This window comes from Lissotriton helveticus, chromosome 5_2 (genome assembly GCF_964261635.1).
Source record: "Lissotriton helveticus chromosome 5_2, aLisHel1.1, whole genome shotgun sequence".
Lineage (NCBI taxonomy): Eukaryota > Metazoa > Chordata > Amphibia > Caudata > Salamandridae > Lissotriton > Lissotriton helveticus.
Genome location: NC_136066.1, coordinates 15,152,710 through 15,167,611, shown reverse-complemented (window position 1 = coordinate 15,167,611; position 14,902 = coordinate 15,152,710). Strand labels below are relative to the sequence as shown.

The 14,902-nt window shown below is 52.1% G+C and overlaps 1 protein-coding gene across 4 annotated transcripts in view; it reads right to left on the bottom strand.

Moving 5' to 3' along the window:
- Positions 1-447: 447 nt before the first annotated feature.
- SLC25A25 (solute carrier family 25 member 25) overlaps positions 448-14,902 on the bottom strand; it is a 100,427-nt gene continuing 85,972 nt past the window's right edge. For all 4 annotated transcript variants that reach the window (XM_078646676.1, XM_078646677.1, XM_078646680.1 and 1 more), the window contains 2 exons: positions 3,882-4,032; positions 448-3,801 (listed from right to left, as the gene is read on the bottom strand). In XM_078646676.1, the coding sequence (XP_078502802.1) occupies positions 3,617-3,801; positions 3,882-4,032 (336 nt within the window). In that variant the 3' untranslated portion in view covers positions 448-3,616. The remainder of the gene's footprint in view (positions 3,802-3,881; positions 4,033-14,902) is intronic.

Genomic DNA, 14,902 nt, shown 5'->3' with positions numbered 1-14,902 from the left:
GCAGGAACGCACCCCATCCTTCCAACGAGGCATCTGTCGTTGAAGGGTGCCTCGATCCTGGATCTCCAGTTACCGCATACAGACCCAAGGGCAGCAAAAACTAAGCTAACATTGAGGCGGTGGCCATGCGCAACGCCAGCATATGGAGAACTCAAACATCATGATTGATTAGACTTCTTTGAAGTAAAACAATTTACAAACACTCAAGCTCAACACTAGAAGGCAGGAGTATGCAGACCATGTGTATGTACGGCAGGAGCATGGTACAACCCGGTTTTATTAACTTAAAGTTTGCTGTTTTTGAGGTCCAGCATGGTGGCAAGAATTACTCCATGTATGAATCTGGAAAGGAATTCTTGGATAAGAAATGCGTTTATGAATATCATTGAAAACTCAAGATGCAGAACAACAACATCTAGCGCTTTGAGACAAGAGATAAAGACAGAGCAGAGTTATTAAGTTCTTTAATACAATTCTATGCCAAGATAACATGGTTTGGTTTTGCAGCTTGGAGTTAAAGTAACAGGCAGGTTGTTAGGTTTTGCATTGATTCATTGCTGCAGTCTACAAATCCCTGGTCATTAGGCAACAACGGTTCAAAAGAGCAGCAAAGAGCAGGTTTTCAGCTATTCTCCGACTCACTCAAAGAGCAGGTTTACAGCTACTCTCTGACACACCACATCTCAAAATTCAAACATTTCCAGGGAATCACGTCTCGGAGCCATAACCCATTCAGACTGACAAAACCAACTATTAACACTGAAAATCCAGGGACACATGGGGGAATAGGCAGTCATCCAAGCCCCCAGTGAGGACGTGTCCGGTGCAGGAAGTAAACATCATTCGACAGCCACCAAAGGTTATGGAATAATTAAAGTGCAAAGTGTCCTGTGGTCAGTCACAGGAGCGAGTCGCTGCTTCCTGCCTCCCTGAGACTTTCATTCCTTCCAGAAAGCTCCACCTTCTTGCCTTATGTCTGGCAAGGCCAGGACCGGATTCCTTCTCAACTACCCTCCAGGAAGAATTAACAAAGAAATTGTCTTCATGTCACTCTCTTAAACAAAACTATTCCTCTGAAAGAATCTATCCGCGTGGGATAGGCAGACAACACATCCCTTGAACTCCATTACAGCCGCAGAGGCAAACATGAGCCTCAAGCTTATGACAATAAAACGTTTCAGAGACATTTGGAACAAGACACGTCAGTATATAAAATAATTTGAAATGAATTACTCTAAATAAATAGAAAATAAATATTCAGTAAAACTTGCCTCTGCTTAAATGGAATGTGCTGATCCCTTCAGACTAGGAATGGCGCCCGCTGACTTCATTCTGCAATGGAAAGTATCTCCCTCGAAACGAGGACAGGTGTTCAGACGGGCATGGCAGAGATCCGCACCCCAACACGTCAAAATGCACTAGGCACACTTTATGCCCAGAGGGGCTCCCAGTACCACCAATCTTCTGATCCCCAAACTACCCTGCTGTCCTCAAGCTCCCTGGGTATACTATCAGTACACACCCTCTCGCCTCCACTTGGCAGGTTATCTGTTCGAAGCTATCTGATCAGTCTTTGCCTGGGCACAGTATTATGGATCAGAAGCTACAAAAGGGTGTGCCAGCACAGCATGAGTGAGAGCATCGGAAACTGGTCTCTTGTCACGGCCAGGGCAGAGCCTTGACTGAATGTAGGACGGGCACAAGCTGGCAATGGGTAAAGCCAGTGAACAAGGTGGCAGCGCCAACCAAAGCATGCAAGTGGCCTCACAAGAGAACTGGTCTCCTGGCCAGGCCTGGACAGGGCCTACAATGGAGCACAGTCTGTCTGAGCACAATATAGGCACAGCATCAATGGTGCCGAAGTTGCAACTGGATAAAGCCAGTGACAGGGCACAACCAGAAGGAGAATGACGGGCCAGACCGCATGCGAGCGAGCACAAGTAACTGGTCTTGTCAGGGTCTGGGCAGAGAGATCCTGACTGGACCCAAAGGAGAGAGCAGAGGGTAACATCGTAAAATGGTTTGGGGACACCCTGTGAAAGGGCACATAGGTGGAAGACAACACTGTCAATATGGGCACACTGGGGAAGGGGGTGGGCCCTCTGCGACAGGGGCACACAGAACAGACACCTACAGCCAGCAATAGGTCAGCAACTACAGTGCATGGAAGCAAAGGTCGTCGCAAAGGGAGCAGCTTCAGGAGTTAAAATCCGCCTTTAAATGTGCCAGATTTCAAAAGGCAGATATTTAATCACCACAAACGGACCAAGATGATCTGGAAGCCGTGCATACAGTATGCCAGGGGCAATCAAATGGCATTGATGTAAAGCCTTAACCATCAGAGAAAGAATGCACTCTGCAGAGCTGGAGGAATGCTGGGAGCCCTCCACTGCCCTTGCGCACCCACAACTTGCACTTTGGGGTACCCGGCCCCGTAGCGTACCCCAGTGCTCTATGAGGAGCACTAGTGGACCAGGAAGGGTCGAGCCTCGCCCACGGTGAGCTACGGGGTACCCGGCCCTGTCGCGTACCCCAGGGCTCGATGAGGAGCAGCACTAGTGGACCAGGAAGGGTCGAGCCTCGCCCAGGGCGCACGACGGGGTACTTGGCTCGGTAGCGTACCCCAGGGCTCGATGAGGAGCACTAGTGGACCAGGAAGGGTCGAGCCTCGCCCACGGTGAGCTACGGGGTACCCGGCCCTGCCGCGTACCCCAGGGCTCGATGAGGAGCACTAGTGGACCAGGAAGGGTCGAGCCTCGCCCAGGGCGCACTACGGGGTACTTGGCTCTGTAGCGTACCCCAGGGCTCGATGAGGAGCACTAGTGGACCAGGAAGGGTCGAGCCTCGCCCACGGTGTGCTCCGGGGTACTTGCCTCGGTAGCGTACCCCAGGGCTTGATCAGGAACGCTAGTGGACCAGGAAGGGTCGAGCCTCGCCCACGGTGCGCTATGGGGTACCCGGCCCTGTAGCGTACCCCAGGGCTTGATGAGGAGCACTGTGAACAGAGTGGACTAGGAAGGGTCGAGCCTCGTTCACAGATATTCGGCTCAGGGTCAGCCGAATCTCAAGCTTCTGCTGCTACATCAGATTCACATGTATGAAATAAATACAATACTGCTTGCACCCAAAAGCACAGCCCTGTCTTTCCTCAATCTGCTGCAGTCGCACCACACTTCAGCCAATAACAGTGCATCAAGCCAAGGTTGGAAGAGTCTGGACACTGTACAAGGAGGTTGGGGACAGGAGTTTTAGCCATGGGGTCACAGAGGCACCTTCACACACTGTGCCAGCAGCAGCACCGTTCGATATGCTTTAAAACAAAAACACGAAAAACAACATGAATACATTCTACAACAACAAATGTAAACATTGGCAATAAATATCTGGTGGGACCTCTGTCCCTGAAATGCTCCATGTAGGCAGCAGATGTGTCAAACAGCTGGGGGCCCTGAGGGCATCAGCAGACAGGCCACCCTAGAGAGCGCCCTCCCAGGCCACTCAGAGGCCACGTCTGAAGCCGCAGCTCTGCGCTCGGTCACATCAGTGTTCATGCATTCACAGAATGAGGGTGGTGCACCATGGGCTTTGCCCAAAGTGGAGGGCTCAGTCGGGACCTTCACCGGGACTGCACTCCCAGAGAGATCTTCAAGTTCTCATAAACCACGTAGCTGATGCTGACGGCCGGAATCACCTTCATGAAGTTGGGGGCTAGACCGCGGTACAGGCCGAACGCCCCTTCAGTTTTTAGGATATGCTTGAAAAGGCTGGTCATGCTGACCTGGGGGGCTCCCTCGATGGAGGCTGCAAAGAAAACAACACAAGATTAGAGGCAGTGACTAAAGGAAGCAGGCTGGGCTCGCTCAGAAGGGTGGACACCTTACCTTGGGCCTGCATGCGCGTCCTCACCAGGGCCAGCGGGTAGCTGGCCAGCTGGCCACATGTGCTGGAGATTGTCCCACAGGCCAGGAGGACGAAGACCCCAGGGTCCGCGCTGTTAATGGCAAATCTCTGCAGCCAGGCGTTCTTCAGAGTCTGGAACATCAAACAGACAAAACCTGCATGAATACGAGAACTAAGTCGGGCAATTAATGGGGAAGGGAAGACTGGCCCTGGAGCAGGAGGGTGGCCTGGCCTTGGGGCGGGAGGGGGGCCTGGCCCCGGGGCGGGAGGGGGGCCTGGCCCCGGGGCGGGAGGGGGGCCTGGCCCCGGGGCGAGAGGGGGGCCTGGCCCCGGGGCGAGAGGGGGGCCTGGCCCCGGGGCGAGAGGGGGGCCTGGCCCCGGGGCGAGGGGGGGGCCTGGCCCCGGGGCGAGGGGGGGGCCTGGCCCCGGGGCGAGGGGGGGGCCTGGCCCCGGGGCGAGGGGGGGGCCTGGCCCCGGGGCGAGGGGGGGCCTGGCCCCGGGGCGAGAGGGGGGCCTGGCCCCAGGGCGAGAGGGGGGCCTGGCCCCGGGGCGAGAGGGGGGCCCGGGGCGGGAGGGGGGCCTGGCCGCGGGAGGGGGTCCTGGCCCCGGGGCGGGAGGGTGGCCCGGGGTGGGAGGGTAGCCTGGCCTTGAGGCGGGAGTGGGGCCTGGCCCAGGGGCGGGAGTGGGGCCTGGCCCAGGGGCGGGAGTGGGGCCTGGCCCAGGGGCGGGAGTGGGGCCTGGCCCAGGGGCGGGAGGGTACAACATTTTAGAGCTGAGAAGGCTCATTTTATTCAGAGCAATTAAATCATCACAAACCATTGTATTGAAATAAAACCCCACCAACAACTATTAAAAACACAAACACAATGTCATGAAAGCTCCTCGCTCACATGTGGACGCTGTACCACTCTGCTCTCCGTGTCCAGTACTACGGCAAGTGTGGGAGGGAGACTGACGTGTGGCCAAGGTAGACAAGCTGGGCAGGGTGGAGCATGGCGGTGACCCCTCCCCTACGCACGGAGGACATGTTTGGGTGTGAGCGGACCTCCATGTGGCTGCGCTACATTCGGCAGCAAGAGATCCAACAGCCAAGGCGGCACCGGCAGACTTCACCCGGAACAATGCCCAGTGGCTTGGCCCTCAGCGGGTACGGTGCCTACTGCCTCCGTACTTCTTGCACAAGTTGCTTCCTTTGAGAGTTCATAATCAGGAAACATTTCCCATTTGAAACAGCAATAAAGCTAAGTCTTATCGTTGTGGTATGTGCCACACCATGGACAGAAGCACACTTGTCAATAGCACAGTTTATAAACATGTTTTAAACGGATTCAGGGAGGGAGACCCACATGAGCACGAATAATGCCCGTATCTTAGCGTAAGAGCAAGTCATTTTTCTGCAGAGCAGCTCCTCAGTGTTCTCAAAAGGCGGCTCCCGCCGAAGACCTGACAGTTTGCCTTTGTATGGCTTACGGAGTCCCTGAGTTTAGTCAAGAGTACATCTTGTAGAAGGTCACTTTCATAAAGACATTTCCCATCTTCTAGAAGGATGTTACTTACCCAGTATGCATCTGTTCTTGGCATGTAGAGCTGTAGATTCACATGCTTTGCATAGCCTGCCATCTAGTGTTGGGTCCAGATGTTTGCAAGTTGTTCTTCTTCGAAGAAGTCTTTCCCGTCGCGAGGTAGGTGACTACTCCTTTCGGTGATAGTGCGCATGGGCATCAACTACATTCATTGTTTTCGTGCAGAGGGTGAGAATTGAGTAAGTAAGTAAAGAATAGAGATGTCCATGCGTATGTATATAAAGTAAGAAAACTAACAGATAGATACCGGGGGAGACGGGTGGGCGCATGTGAATCTACAGCTCTTCATGCCAAGAACAGATGCATACTGGGCAAGTAACATTATCCGTTCGAGGCATCTGAGCTGTAGTTCATATGCTTTGCATAGACAAGACAGCAGTAATCTCCCAAAGCGGTGGTCAATCTGTAGCTGTTGCAGTTGTTTGAAAAAGTGTTTTAAGTACTGCCTGGCCTACATTAGCTTGCTGTCTCGCTAACACATCTACACAATAGTGTTTGGTGAATGTGTGAGGTGTAGACCATGTTGCTGCCTTACAGCGGTCAGCTAGGGGAATATTCCCTAAAAAGGCCATAGTAGCCCCTATCTTGCGGGTGTGGAATGTCTCTAGCGGGTATGGTCAAGGTTGTTTTTGCTTTCACATAACATGTTTGGATACATTTCACGATCCATCTTGCAACGCCTGATTTAGAGATGGGGTTGCCTGTGTGTGGTGGCGAAAAAGGAACCAAGAGCTGTTTGGTCTTACGAAAATCTTATGTTCTTTCCACATAATATAGTAGAGCTCTTGTAACATCAATTGTGTGTAGAGCTCGTTCTGCTACGAATCAGGTTGAGGAAAGAACTAATAGTTTCTTACCCGTTGGTGTAGTATTGCAGCTTGGAGATCTTTCTGGATTCACTATGCTGTGCATTATTCCGCGTCTAGTGGTTGGGTCCGGAATCGTAGTCTTTTTTCTTTGTCGCCCAGGTGGGCGTCGACGTCCCACCTTTTGGTGTACTTCCTGTGACGTCGGCACGCTTCCTGCCTTTGGGCACCATCTTCGGATTTTTTTTTCTTGTTTTGTGTTCTTGTTTTCGAATCCTTTGGCAATGTTCAGTATTTTTTTTCAAGTAAGAGATTCATCCGCTTCGTCCTTTAAGGTGTCTGTTTCTGTATTGTCCTTGCATTACCACCTGCTTCCCCAGCCTCACCTTTCTGGCGGAGGTGGGTGGGTTCGCTAGTGAATCCAGAAAGATCTTCAAGCTGCAAAACTACACAGACCGGTAAGAAACTATTCGTTTTGCAGCGTGAATCTTTCTGGATTCACTATGCTGTGCATCGACTTTGCAGCGGTTTGTTATGTTTGTGGCAGCTGGGTGGAAGATGAGAGTTGGTTGTTGAATATATGTTGAAGCACTTTCTGTCCTACTTGTGCTTCCTTGTTCATCTGTATACCCACGCAGTAGTGCTTCGTGAACGAGTGCACTGAAGCCCAAGTTGCCGCCAGGCATATGTCTTGAATGGGTGTGTTAGCCAGGAAGGATATTGTTGCCCCTTTTTTCCTGGTAGAGTGGTCCCGTGGCCCCTCTGCTAGTTCTTGGTCTGCCTTTCTGTGGCAGAATTGTATAGTTTGTGCGATCCATCGTGCGATGGTTCCCTTTGTCACTGGTCTACCCAGGTAACTGCTTGCGAAGGACACAAAGAACTGGTTTGTTTTCCTGTGCTCCTTGGTTCTTTCTATGTAGTGCATTACTGCCCTTCTAGCGTCCAGAATGTGCAGTGCCCTCCCTGCGCTTGTGGTCTGTTTCTGAAAGAAGCTTGGTATTTGTACTGTCTGGTTGATGTGGAAGAAATGCGTTACTTACCTGTAACAGCAGTTATCCAGTATTGGTGTCTTTCATAGATTCACATGCCTGAATCATTCCCCGTCGTCGAGACGGGAGCCTCCGGTAAATAAAAAAGTAATGTCCTATAGACATACATAGAGAAAATAGGCCCAAGGGTCTCCCCTTAGTGGCCTTTCCTTGTCCTTATGTAAAAAGGACCAAACTCTTACAGTCAGCCAATCAGCTCCGACCTCCCTCTAGGACCTCCCTGGGAGGAGCCCCAGTCCCTCAGATTTTCGTACGCACCCAACTAGGTTGGCGTAATATTGTTAGAGAGGGATGTGAGACCTTCCAGGGGAGGCGGGAGGGTTGCATGTGAATCTATGAAAGACACCAATACTGGATAACTGCTGTTACAGGTAAGTAACGCATTTCTTATCCAGTATTTGGGTGTCTTTCATAGATTCACATGCCTGAATCAGAATAGCTAGCAATCAGATATGCACCTGCGTGATGGAAATGCTCTGTAGTCACAGTAGACAATGCATGTGTCGTCATACAACATGTGGACAGCATAACAGTAACATCACAATAGCAAGGAACGTGCATACCTGGATGGCGGGTTGTAGGAAGGCTCACATCACTGAAAGAGATGGCGAAGCACTGCCTGGCCCACTGCCGCATCCTTCTGAAGTTCGATATCCAGGCAGTAATGTCTGGAGAAAGTGTGCGGTGACTTCCAAGTCGCCGCTCTGCAAATGTCCAAGATTGGTACCCCAGCGAACAGTGCTGCGGACGTGGACATCGCCCTGGTGGAGTGAGCAGTAACATGCTCAGTTAAAGGCCGTCCGGCCTTGTCGTGGCAGAATGCAATCGCTGAGGAGATCCACCTGGAGATGCTTTGCTTCGTGAGAGGCAGGCCCACTCTTGGTCTGCTGTATGCCACAAACAGCTGTGAAGATTTCCTGAGAGCCTTAGTTTTGTCCAGGTAGAATTTTAGGCACCTCTGAAGGTCCAGAGAATGCAGCGCTCTTTCCGCTGTTGTGGACGGATTTGCAAAGAAGGACCTGAGGACAATTGGCTCGTTGAGATGAAAGTCCGAAGGGACTTTAGGTATGAATTTAGGGTTTGGTCTCAGTACTACCCTGTCTTGTCTGAATTGCATATATGGTTCCTGAATGGACAAAGCTTGCAGCTCGCTAACTCTCCTGGCTGATGTTAGAGCGAGCAAGAGTGCTGTTTTCCAGGAGATGTGTTTGATGGATGCTCGATGGATGGGTTCAAACGGACTTTTCATGAGTTGGTTGAGCACCAGATTCAGTTGCCACGTTGGAGGGACTTTCCGAGGCCTCGGAAAGGATCTGTAGAGCCCCTTCAGGAATTGTTTGACAAGTCTACTGGACCACAGAGAAGGTCCTGTGAAAGTCCTGGTAAATCTGGAGATAGCTGCTAGGTGAACCTTTATGGATGCATGTGCCAGGCCTGACTGTGCTAAATGCAGCAGGTATGGCAGTATTTGTTCAGGGGTGACAGAGTGGTCGTAGACCCCGATCCACACACCACATGCAGAAGCGTTTCCACTTGAGAGTGTAGGTTTTGTTTGTACTATCCGCTCTCGCTTTCGACAGGATATCCCTGCAGTCCTGCGGGATATTTAGGCCACTGAACTCCCTGTGCTCAGGAGCCAGGCCGACAACTTGAGCGATTGGAGGTTCGGGTGTTGCACCTGTCCGTTGGACATTGTTAAGAGGTTCGGGTGTTGCCTCAGACGGATCGGTGACCTGATGGAAAGTCGAAGTAGATCCGAGAACCAGTGTTGTCTCGGCCAGAACGGGGCAATCAGGATTAGGGTACATGGCTCCGCCTTCATCTTCCTGAGGAGCCTCGGGATCATTGGAAACGGAGGAAAGGCGTACGCAAATGCGCTGGACCATCCGATGGAGAATGCATTTCCCAGAGACCCTTGTTGGGGATGCCAGCTTGCGTAGTGTGGGCATTTGGTGTTTTCTTTGGTGGCAAACAGGTCGATGTTTGGGACTCCCCATTGAGAGAAGACGTGTTCCAGGGCGTTGTCGCTCAGCTCCCACTCGTGGGAGAGGGATCGTTGCCTGCTCAGGGCATCCGCGATAGTATTGTCTTTTCCGGGGACATAGTCCGCCTTGAGTGGGATCCCGTGTAACACTAGCCAGTTCCAGATTTTCTGCGATTCTCGTGATAGAGAGAGAGAACGCGTTCCCCCCTGTTTGTTGAGGTAGTGCATCGTCGTGGTGTTGTCTGTTTTGACGAGCACTGGGGAGTTCTGGATGCGTGGCAGGAATGCCTGTAGAGCAAGATATACCGCCCTCAGCTCCAAGAGGTTTATATGGAGCAGTTTTTCCTGAGAGTCCCACTTGCCGCTGATTCGAAGATCTTGTAGAACAGCGCCCCATCCTTCCAAGGAGGCGTCCGTGGTGATCACCAGAGGCGTCGCCGGAAGGAGAAACGGTAATCCTATATTCAGATTTTTTCGATTCCTCCACCAAGCTAGGCTTCTGGACATTTTGGGTGTGATTTGCACAATGTCCTCGAAAGAGCCAGTGCTTTGGGTCCATTGGGCCGCGAGAGCTTCCTGCAATGGGCGCATCCTGAGTCTGCAGTGAGGGATGAGGAGTATGCACGAAGACATCATTCCCATGAGGGATGTGTAAGTGCGCACTTTGACGTGTGTTTTTGTCGCCACAGCCCTGGCCAGAGACAGTATCTTGTCCGCCCTCTCCTTCGAGGGAAAGGCCTTCACGCAGTCCGTGTCCAGGATAGCCCCTAGGAAGGTGATCCTTGTTGTAGGGGTGATGCAGGATTTTTTGAGATTGATGGTTAATCCTAGCCTCTGAAAAAGATTTGTGCAGGCGCAGGAGGATGCTGCCGCGCCCTCGGCTGAGGGTGCTTTCACCAGCCAGTCGTCTAGGTAAGGGAAGACTTGGTGACCCAACTGACGCAGAAAAGCCGCCACCGGTGCTAGGCACTTCGTGAAAATCCGCGGCGCGGACTTGAGGCCGAATGGTAGGACTCTGAACTGATAATGTCGGCCCGCCACCTCGAACCGCAGGAACTTTCTGTGACGCTTGAGGATGGGGATGTGGTAGTAGGCATCCTGGAGATCTAAGGATGTCATGAAATCCCCTTGTTCGAGTGCGCCCAGGATTTCTTGAATCGTCACCATCCTGAACGATTGGCTCCGTAGGAAGGCATTGAGTGCCCGAAGGTCTAGAATGGGCCTCCACTTGTTCTCTTTCTGTCTCACAAGAAAGAAGTGGGAATAAAACCCCTTTCCCTTCTGGGATGCTGGAACTCGTTCGATTGCTCTTTTTTGTAGCATTATAGCGAGTTCTAGGGTAAGTAGCCGTAGATGTTTGTGCGTCCGTCTTGTGGGAGGCGTGTTGGGAGGGAGGGATGTGAACTCGAGAGAGTGTCCGAATCTTATAATTTGGAGGACCCATCGGTCCGTGGTGATGTGTTGCCAATTGTTGAGGAAATGGGTCAGTTTTCCTCCAATTTGAAAGGATGTAGAGGGTGGTGGGACTGGCTGGAGTAATCGGTCACTGGCGTCCGCCGGCGCCCCTTTTGGAATTCCTGCCCCTGAAGGTAGATCGTCCGTATGAAGATTGACGGGCTTGTTGTTGTTTGTGCTGGTATTGATTTTTGTTGGTAGAGGAATACGAGGACCGGTTCTGGTAGGAACCGCGATAAGAGGACTGACCTCTTGATCTGTTTCCTCGAAAGGACTGGTTCCGTGACTGTAACGTGCCTAGTGCCCTTGCAGTGTCGGTGTCCTTCTTGATAGTTTGCAGTGCCTCGTCGATCTTGTCCCCAAAGAGATGCTGGCCGTCGAAGGGCATGTCCAGCACCTTCAATTGTACCTCCTGGCGGAACGACGTCGCCTTCAGCCATCCTTGACGGCGTAGCACCGCGGCTCCGGCTAGCTGACGGAAGCCAGTCATGGCTGCATCTATAGCGCAGTCAATTATTTCCACCGCTGAAGATTGACCTTCCGACAGGAGAGCCTTGACCCTTACGGCATCAGGCAGTTCCTTCAGGTATGGGGCTATGTCCTCCCAGAGTTGGCGATTGTAGCGCCCCAACAAGGCAATGGAGTTGGCCACCTTGATGGTCATGGCCGACGTGGACGTGAATCTCTTTCCTATCGTGTCCAGCTTCCTGCCTTCCTTGTCCGGAGGAGCGGACAGTGGGGAGGAAGGGTTGCGGGAGTGTTTTTGGGCCGCCTGCGTGACCACCGAGTCAGGTTTGGGGTGCCCGTTGAGGCAAGCCGCCGCTGCAAGTGGGGCTTTATATTTCTTGTCCAGGCGCGGAACAACCGCAGGTACAGAAGCGGGTGTCAGCATTAATTTCTTGCCCTGTTCCCACAAGAACTCTATGATTGGAATAGATTTGGTTGCCTTTTGTGTCTGCTCTTTGAAGTCGTGCAGGAAGCAGTCAGTTTCCGTTGATTCCACTACCATATGGAATCTCTTCGCTGCCCGTTCCACAAGTTTGTGGAAGCCTGCTATGTCCACAGGCGGCGAATCCGCATGTCGCGGTTCAGGTGAAGCCGGGGATGACGCTACATACTCGTTATCTCCATCCTGGTCCGAGTGGTCCGAGTGGACTTCCTGGACCTCTCCTTCCTCCAATTCTTCCTCCTCCTCGTCGTCGTCCGAGGAGTCCATCACCTGAGGCTGGGTCTGGTCACGGTGGGTTTGAGGGAGAGTTTGAGATCGTTTTGGGGCAGGCGCTGGTGTATGGTCCACCGGTGTCTGATGACCAATGTCCGCATCCGGGAATCTTTGTTTGTAGTCCTGTACAAGGAACCGCAGGTCATTGACCAGAGTCGCCGGTAGGCAGATCATGGGGGTGACATCCGTGCGGACACTAGTGTGGATGGAGTGTTCCTGATAAGTTTGCTCCTCCTGCTCCTCATCAGTGCCTTGGCACTTGACGTTGAGGTCCGAGATAGAGGTAGCTTGACCCATGCGGTCCTCCTCTTCGGATTCTTCACTTTGGAAGATGTCGTGAGGTGGTTGCATCTCCACTTTGCTTGGAGACGTGGTTTCCGGGGTAATTTGCGTTTTGCTAGACTTGCTAGACGCAGCATTTGTTCCTGTCGACGTTGAGGGCGTCGTCGACGGCGGCAGCATGAGGGTCGGCATCTCCACCAGTTTGGATTTTTTCCATGGTTCCGATGCCATCTCCGACGACGAGTCTTCCGTCGTCGTCGTCGCCGGTGCCTTCGTCGACGGTGCCTTCGTCGACGGTGCCTTCGTCGACGGTGCCTTCGTCGACGGTTTTTCCTTCGTCGACGGTGCCTTCGTCGACGGTGCCGTCGTCGACTGTGTGGACGACTGTACCTTGGTCGTCGACGACTTTGATGACGATGTTGTCGTCGTCGGTACCTTCGTCGACGGCGAGCCCGCCGTCGACGGTGTCTTCGTCGTCGTCGTCGACGTCTTCGATGACGCCTGTGAGTTCTTCGATGACGGTGGGCTCGTTAATGACGATGCCGTCGTCGATGGTGTGGTTCTCGTCGTCGACAGGGTCTTCGTCGTCGACGACGATTGCAGTAATATAATAGAGGAAACAGGTCTACCTGATGATGTCGAGGAAGTAGTCGTCGTCGTGAACGCTGAAGGCGATGACGCTGATGTCGTCGACACAGTGGTTGTGACAGAGGTTGTCCTGTGGGTCTGTCTGGTAGACGATGGAGCAGGCCTTTTGAAGGTTTGATCAGCCTGAACAGACACTAAAGATGACGTAGATCTTGCCTCTGAAGACTTTTTTGCCTTCTTAGGAGGAGTGTCTGAGGGGCCCGGGGAAGTTACCCTAGGCCTCTTCTGAGAGACTTCTGAGCTTTTGGAAACACTGCCCTCAGAAGATTCTAGATTGTCTCTGTCCTTCAGCCTGTCCAGCCAGATGAGAAGGCGACCTTCTCTGTCTCTCACAGTCTTTTTAGGGAAAGACCTACAAATCCTGCACTTGTCCGAGACATGATCCGGGTAAAGGCAGTACAAGCATAGCTCATGCTTATCATCCACGTGGATCCTCTTCTTCCCACAGGAAGAGCAGGCCCTGAACAGGGCTTTCTTCTGTGACTCAGACATGGAAGAAGTTTGTGGAAAGAAACCACTTACTGCAAACCAGTGTAGTGAAGAATCCTTGAAGGGTTGAGAGTGAAGAATCACTTTTGAAGAAAGTTAGATGGTTATAAAGGAATCTTGAGCAGAGCTCAAGCTGGAGACTCCCTAGCACAACGTGCGGTAGAAAATCTGAGGGACTGGGGCTCCTCCCAGGGAGGTCCTAGAGGGAGGTCGGAGCTGATTGGCTGACTGTAAGAGTTTGGTCCTTTTTACATAAGGACAAGGAAAGGCCACTAAGGGGAGACCCTTGGGCCTATTTTCTCTATGTATGTCTATAGGACATTACTTTTTTATTTACCGGAGGCTCCCGTCTCGACGACGGGGAATGATTCAGGCATGTGAATCTATGAAAGACACCCAAATACTGGATAACCTTGACACCACCTTTGGCATAAAGTGTGGGTCCGTTCTCATCACCACCCTATCGTGTATTTGGATGTAGGGTACTTGTAGCGTTAGCGCCTGTAGTAAGCTCACCCTGCGCAGCGAGGTGATTGCCACCAAGAAGGCTGTTTTCATAGTCAGCATTTGTAGGGAGGCCTTATGAGGAGGTTCACAGGGCGCTTTCATGAGCTCTGTTAGGACTAAATTGAGGTTCCATGTCGGTGGTGGCATCCTCTTTGCCCCTCCCAGGAATCTTTTTACTATCTGAGAAGTAAAGAAGCTCTTCTCTGTATCTTTTCTTGTGTAGGCTACTATCACAGCTAGGTGTACTCTTAGCGAGGATGAACTTAGTTTTGCCTTCAGTAGGTGTGCAAGATATCTTAGCACCGTTGATTCCTTTGTCATCTTCTTGTGTAGCTTTTTCTTGCTGCACCATTGTGTAAACCTCTTCCATTTTGCCAGATAGCACCTTCGAGTGCTAGGTCTCCTTGCCTCTCTTAGTACCCGCAGGGTGCCTTCAGGTAACTGCAGGTGTGCAAACTATGTCTTCAGGAGCCATGCTGCTAGGCTGAGGCTCTCTGGCTCTGGGTGTAGTAGTACTCCGTTTTGCATGGAGAGTAAGTCTTTCCTTTTCCCGAACTTGTGGGGTGCACCCTGTGCCATTATCTGTGAGTAGCAGGTCTGCCTGGCCCATTGGGGTGCCACCAGGATCAGGGTCATGTTGCTGGTTCTGCACTTGTTGAGTACTCTGTGTATCAGCGGTATCAGGGGGGAAAAGCGTAAGCAAATGTTTTCGACCAGCTTATCCATAGGGGATTCCCCAGGGAAGTTTCGGCATTTTGCAAATAGGTCTATTGTCTGTGTTCCCCACCTTCTGAATAGCCTTTGCGTTTCCTGTGTATTGAGCTCTCACTCGTGGGATGCCGATGTCTGTCTGCTGAGCCAGTCTGCTTCCACATTGTCCTTCCCTGGTAGGTGTATGGCTAGCAGGTCTATTTTTAGTGGGATGGCCCATCTCCATATCTCCTGTGCTAGGTTCGATAGCGGGGCTGATTGTGTTC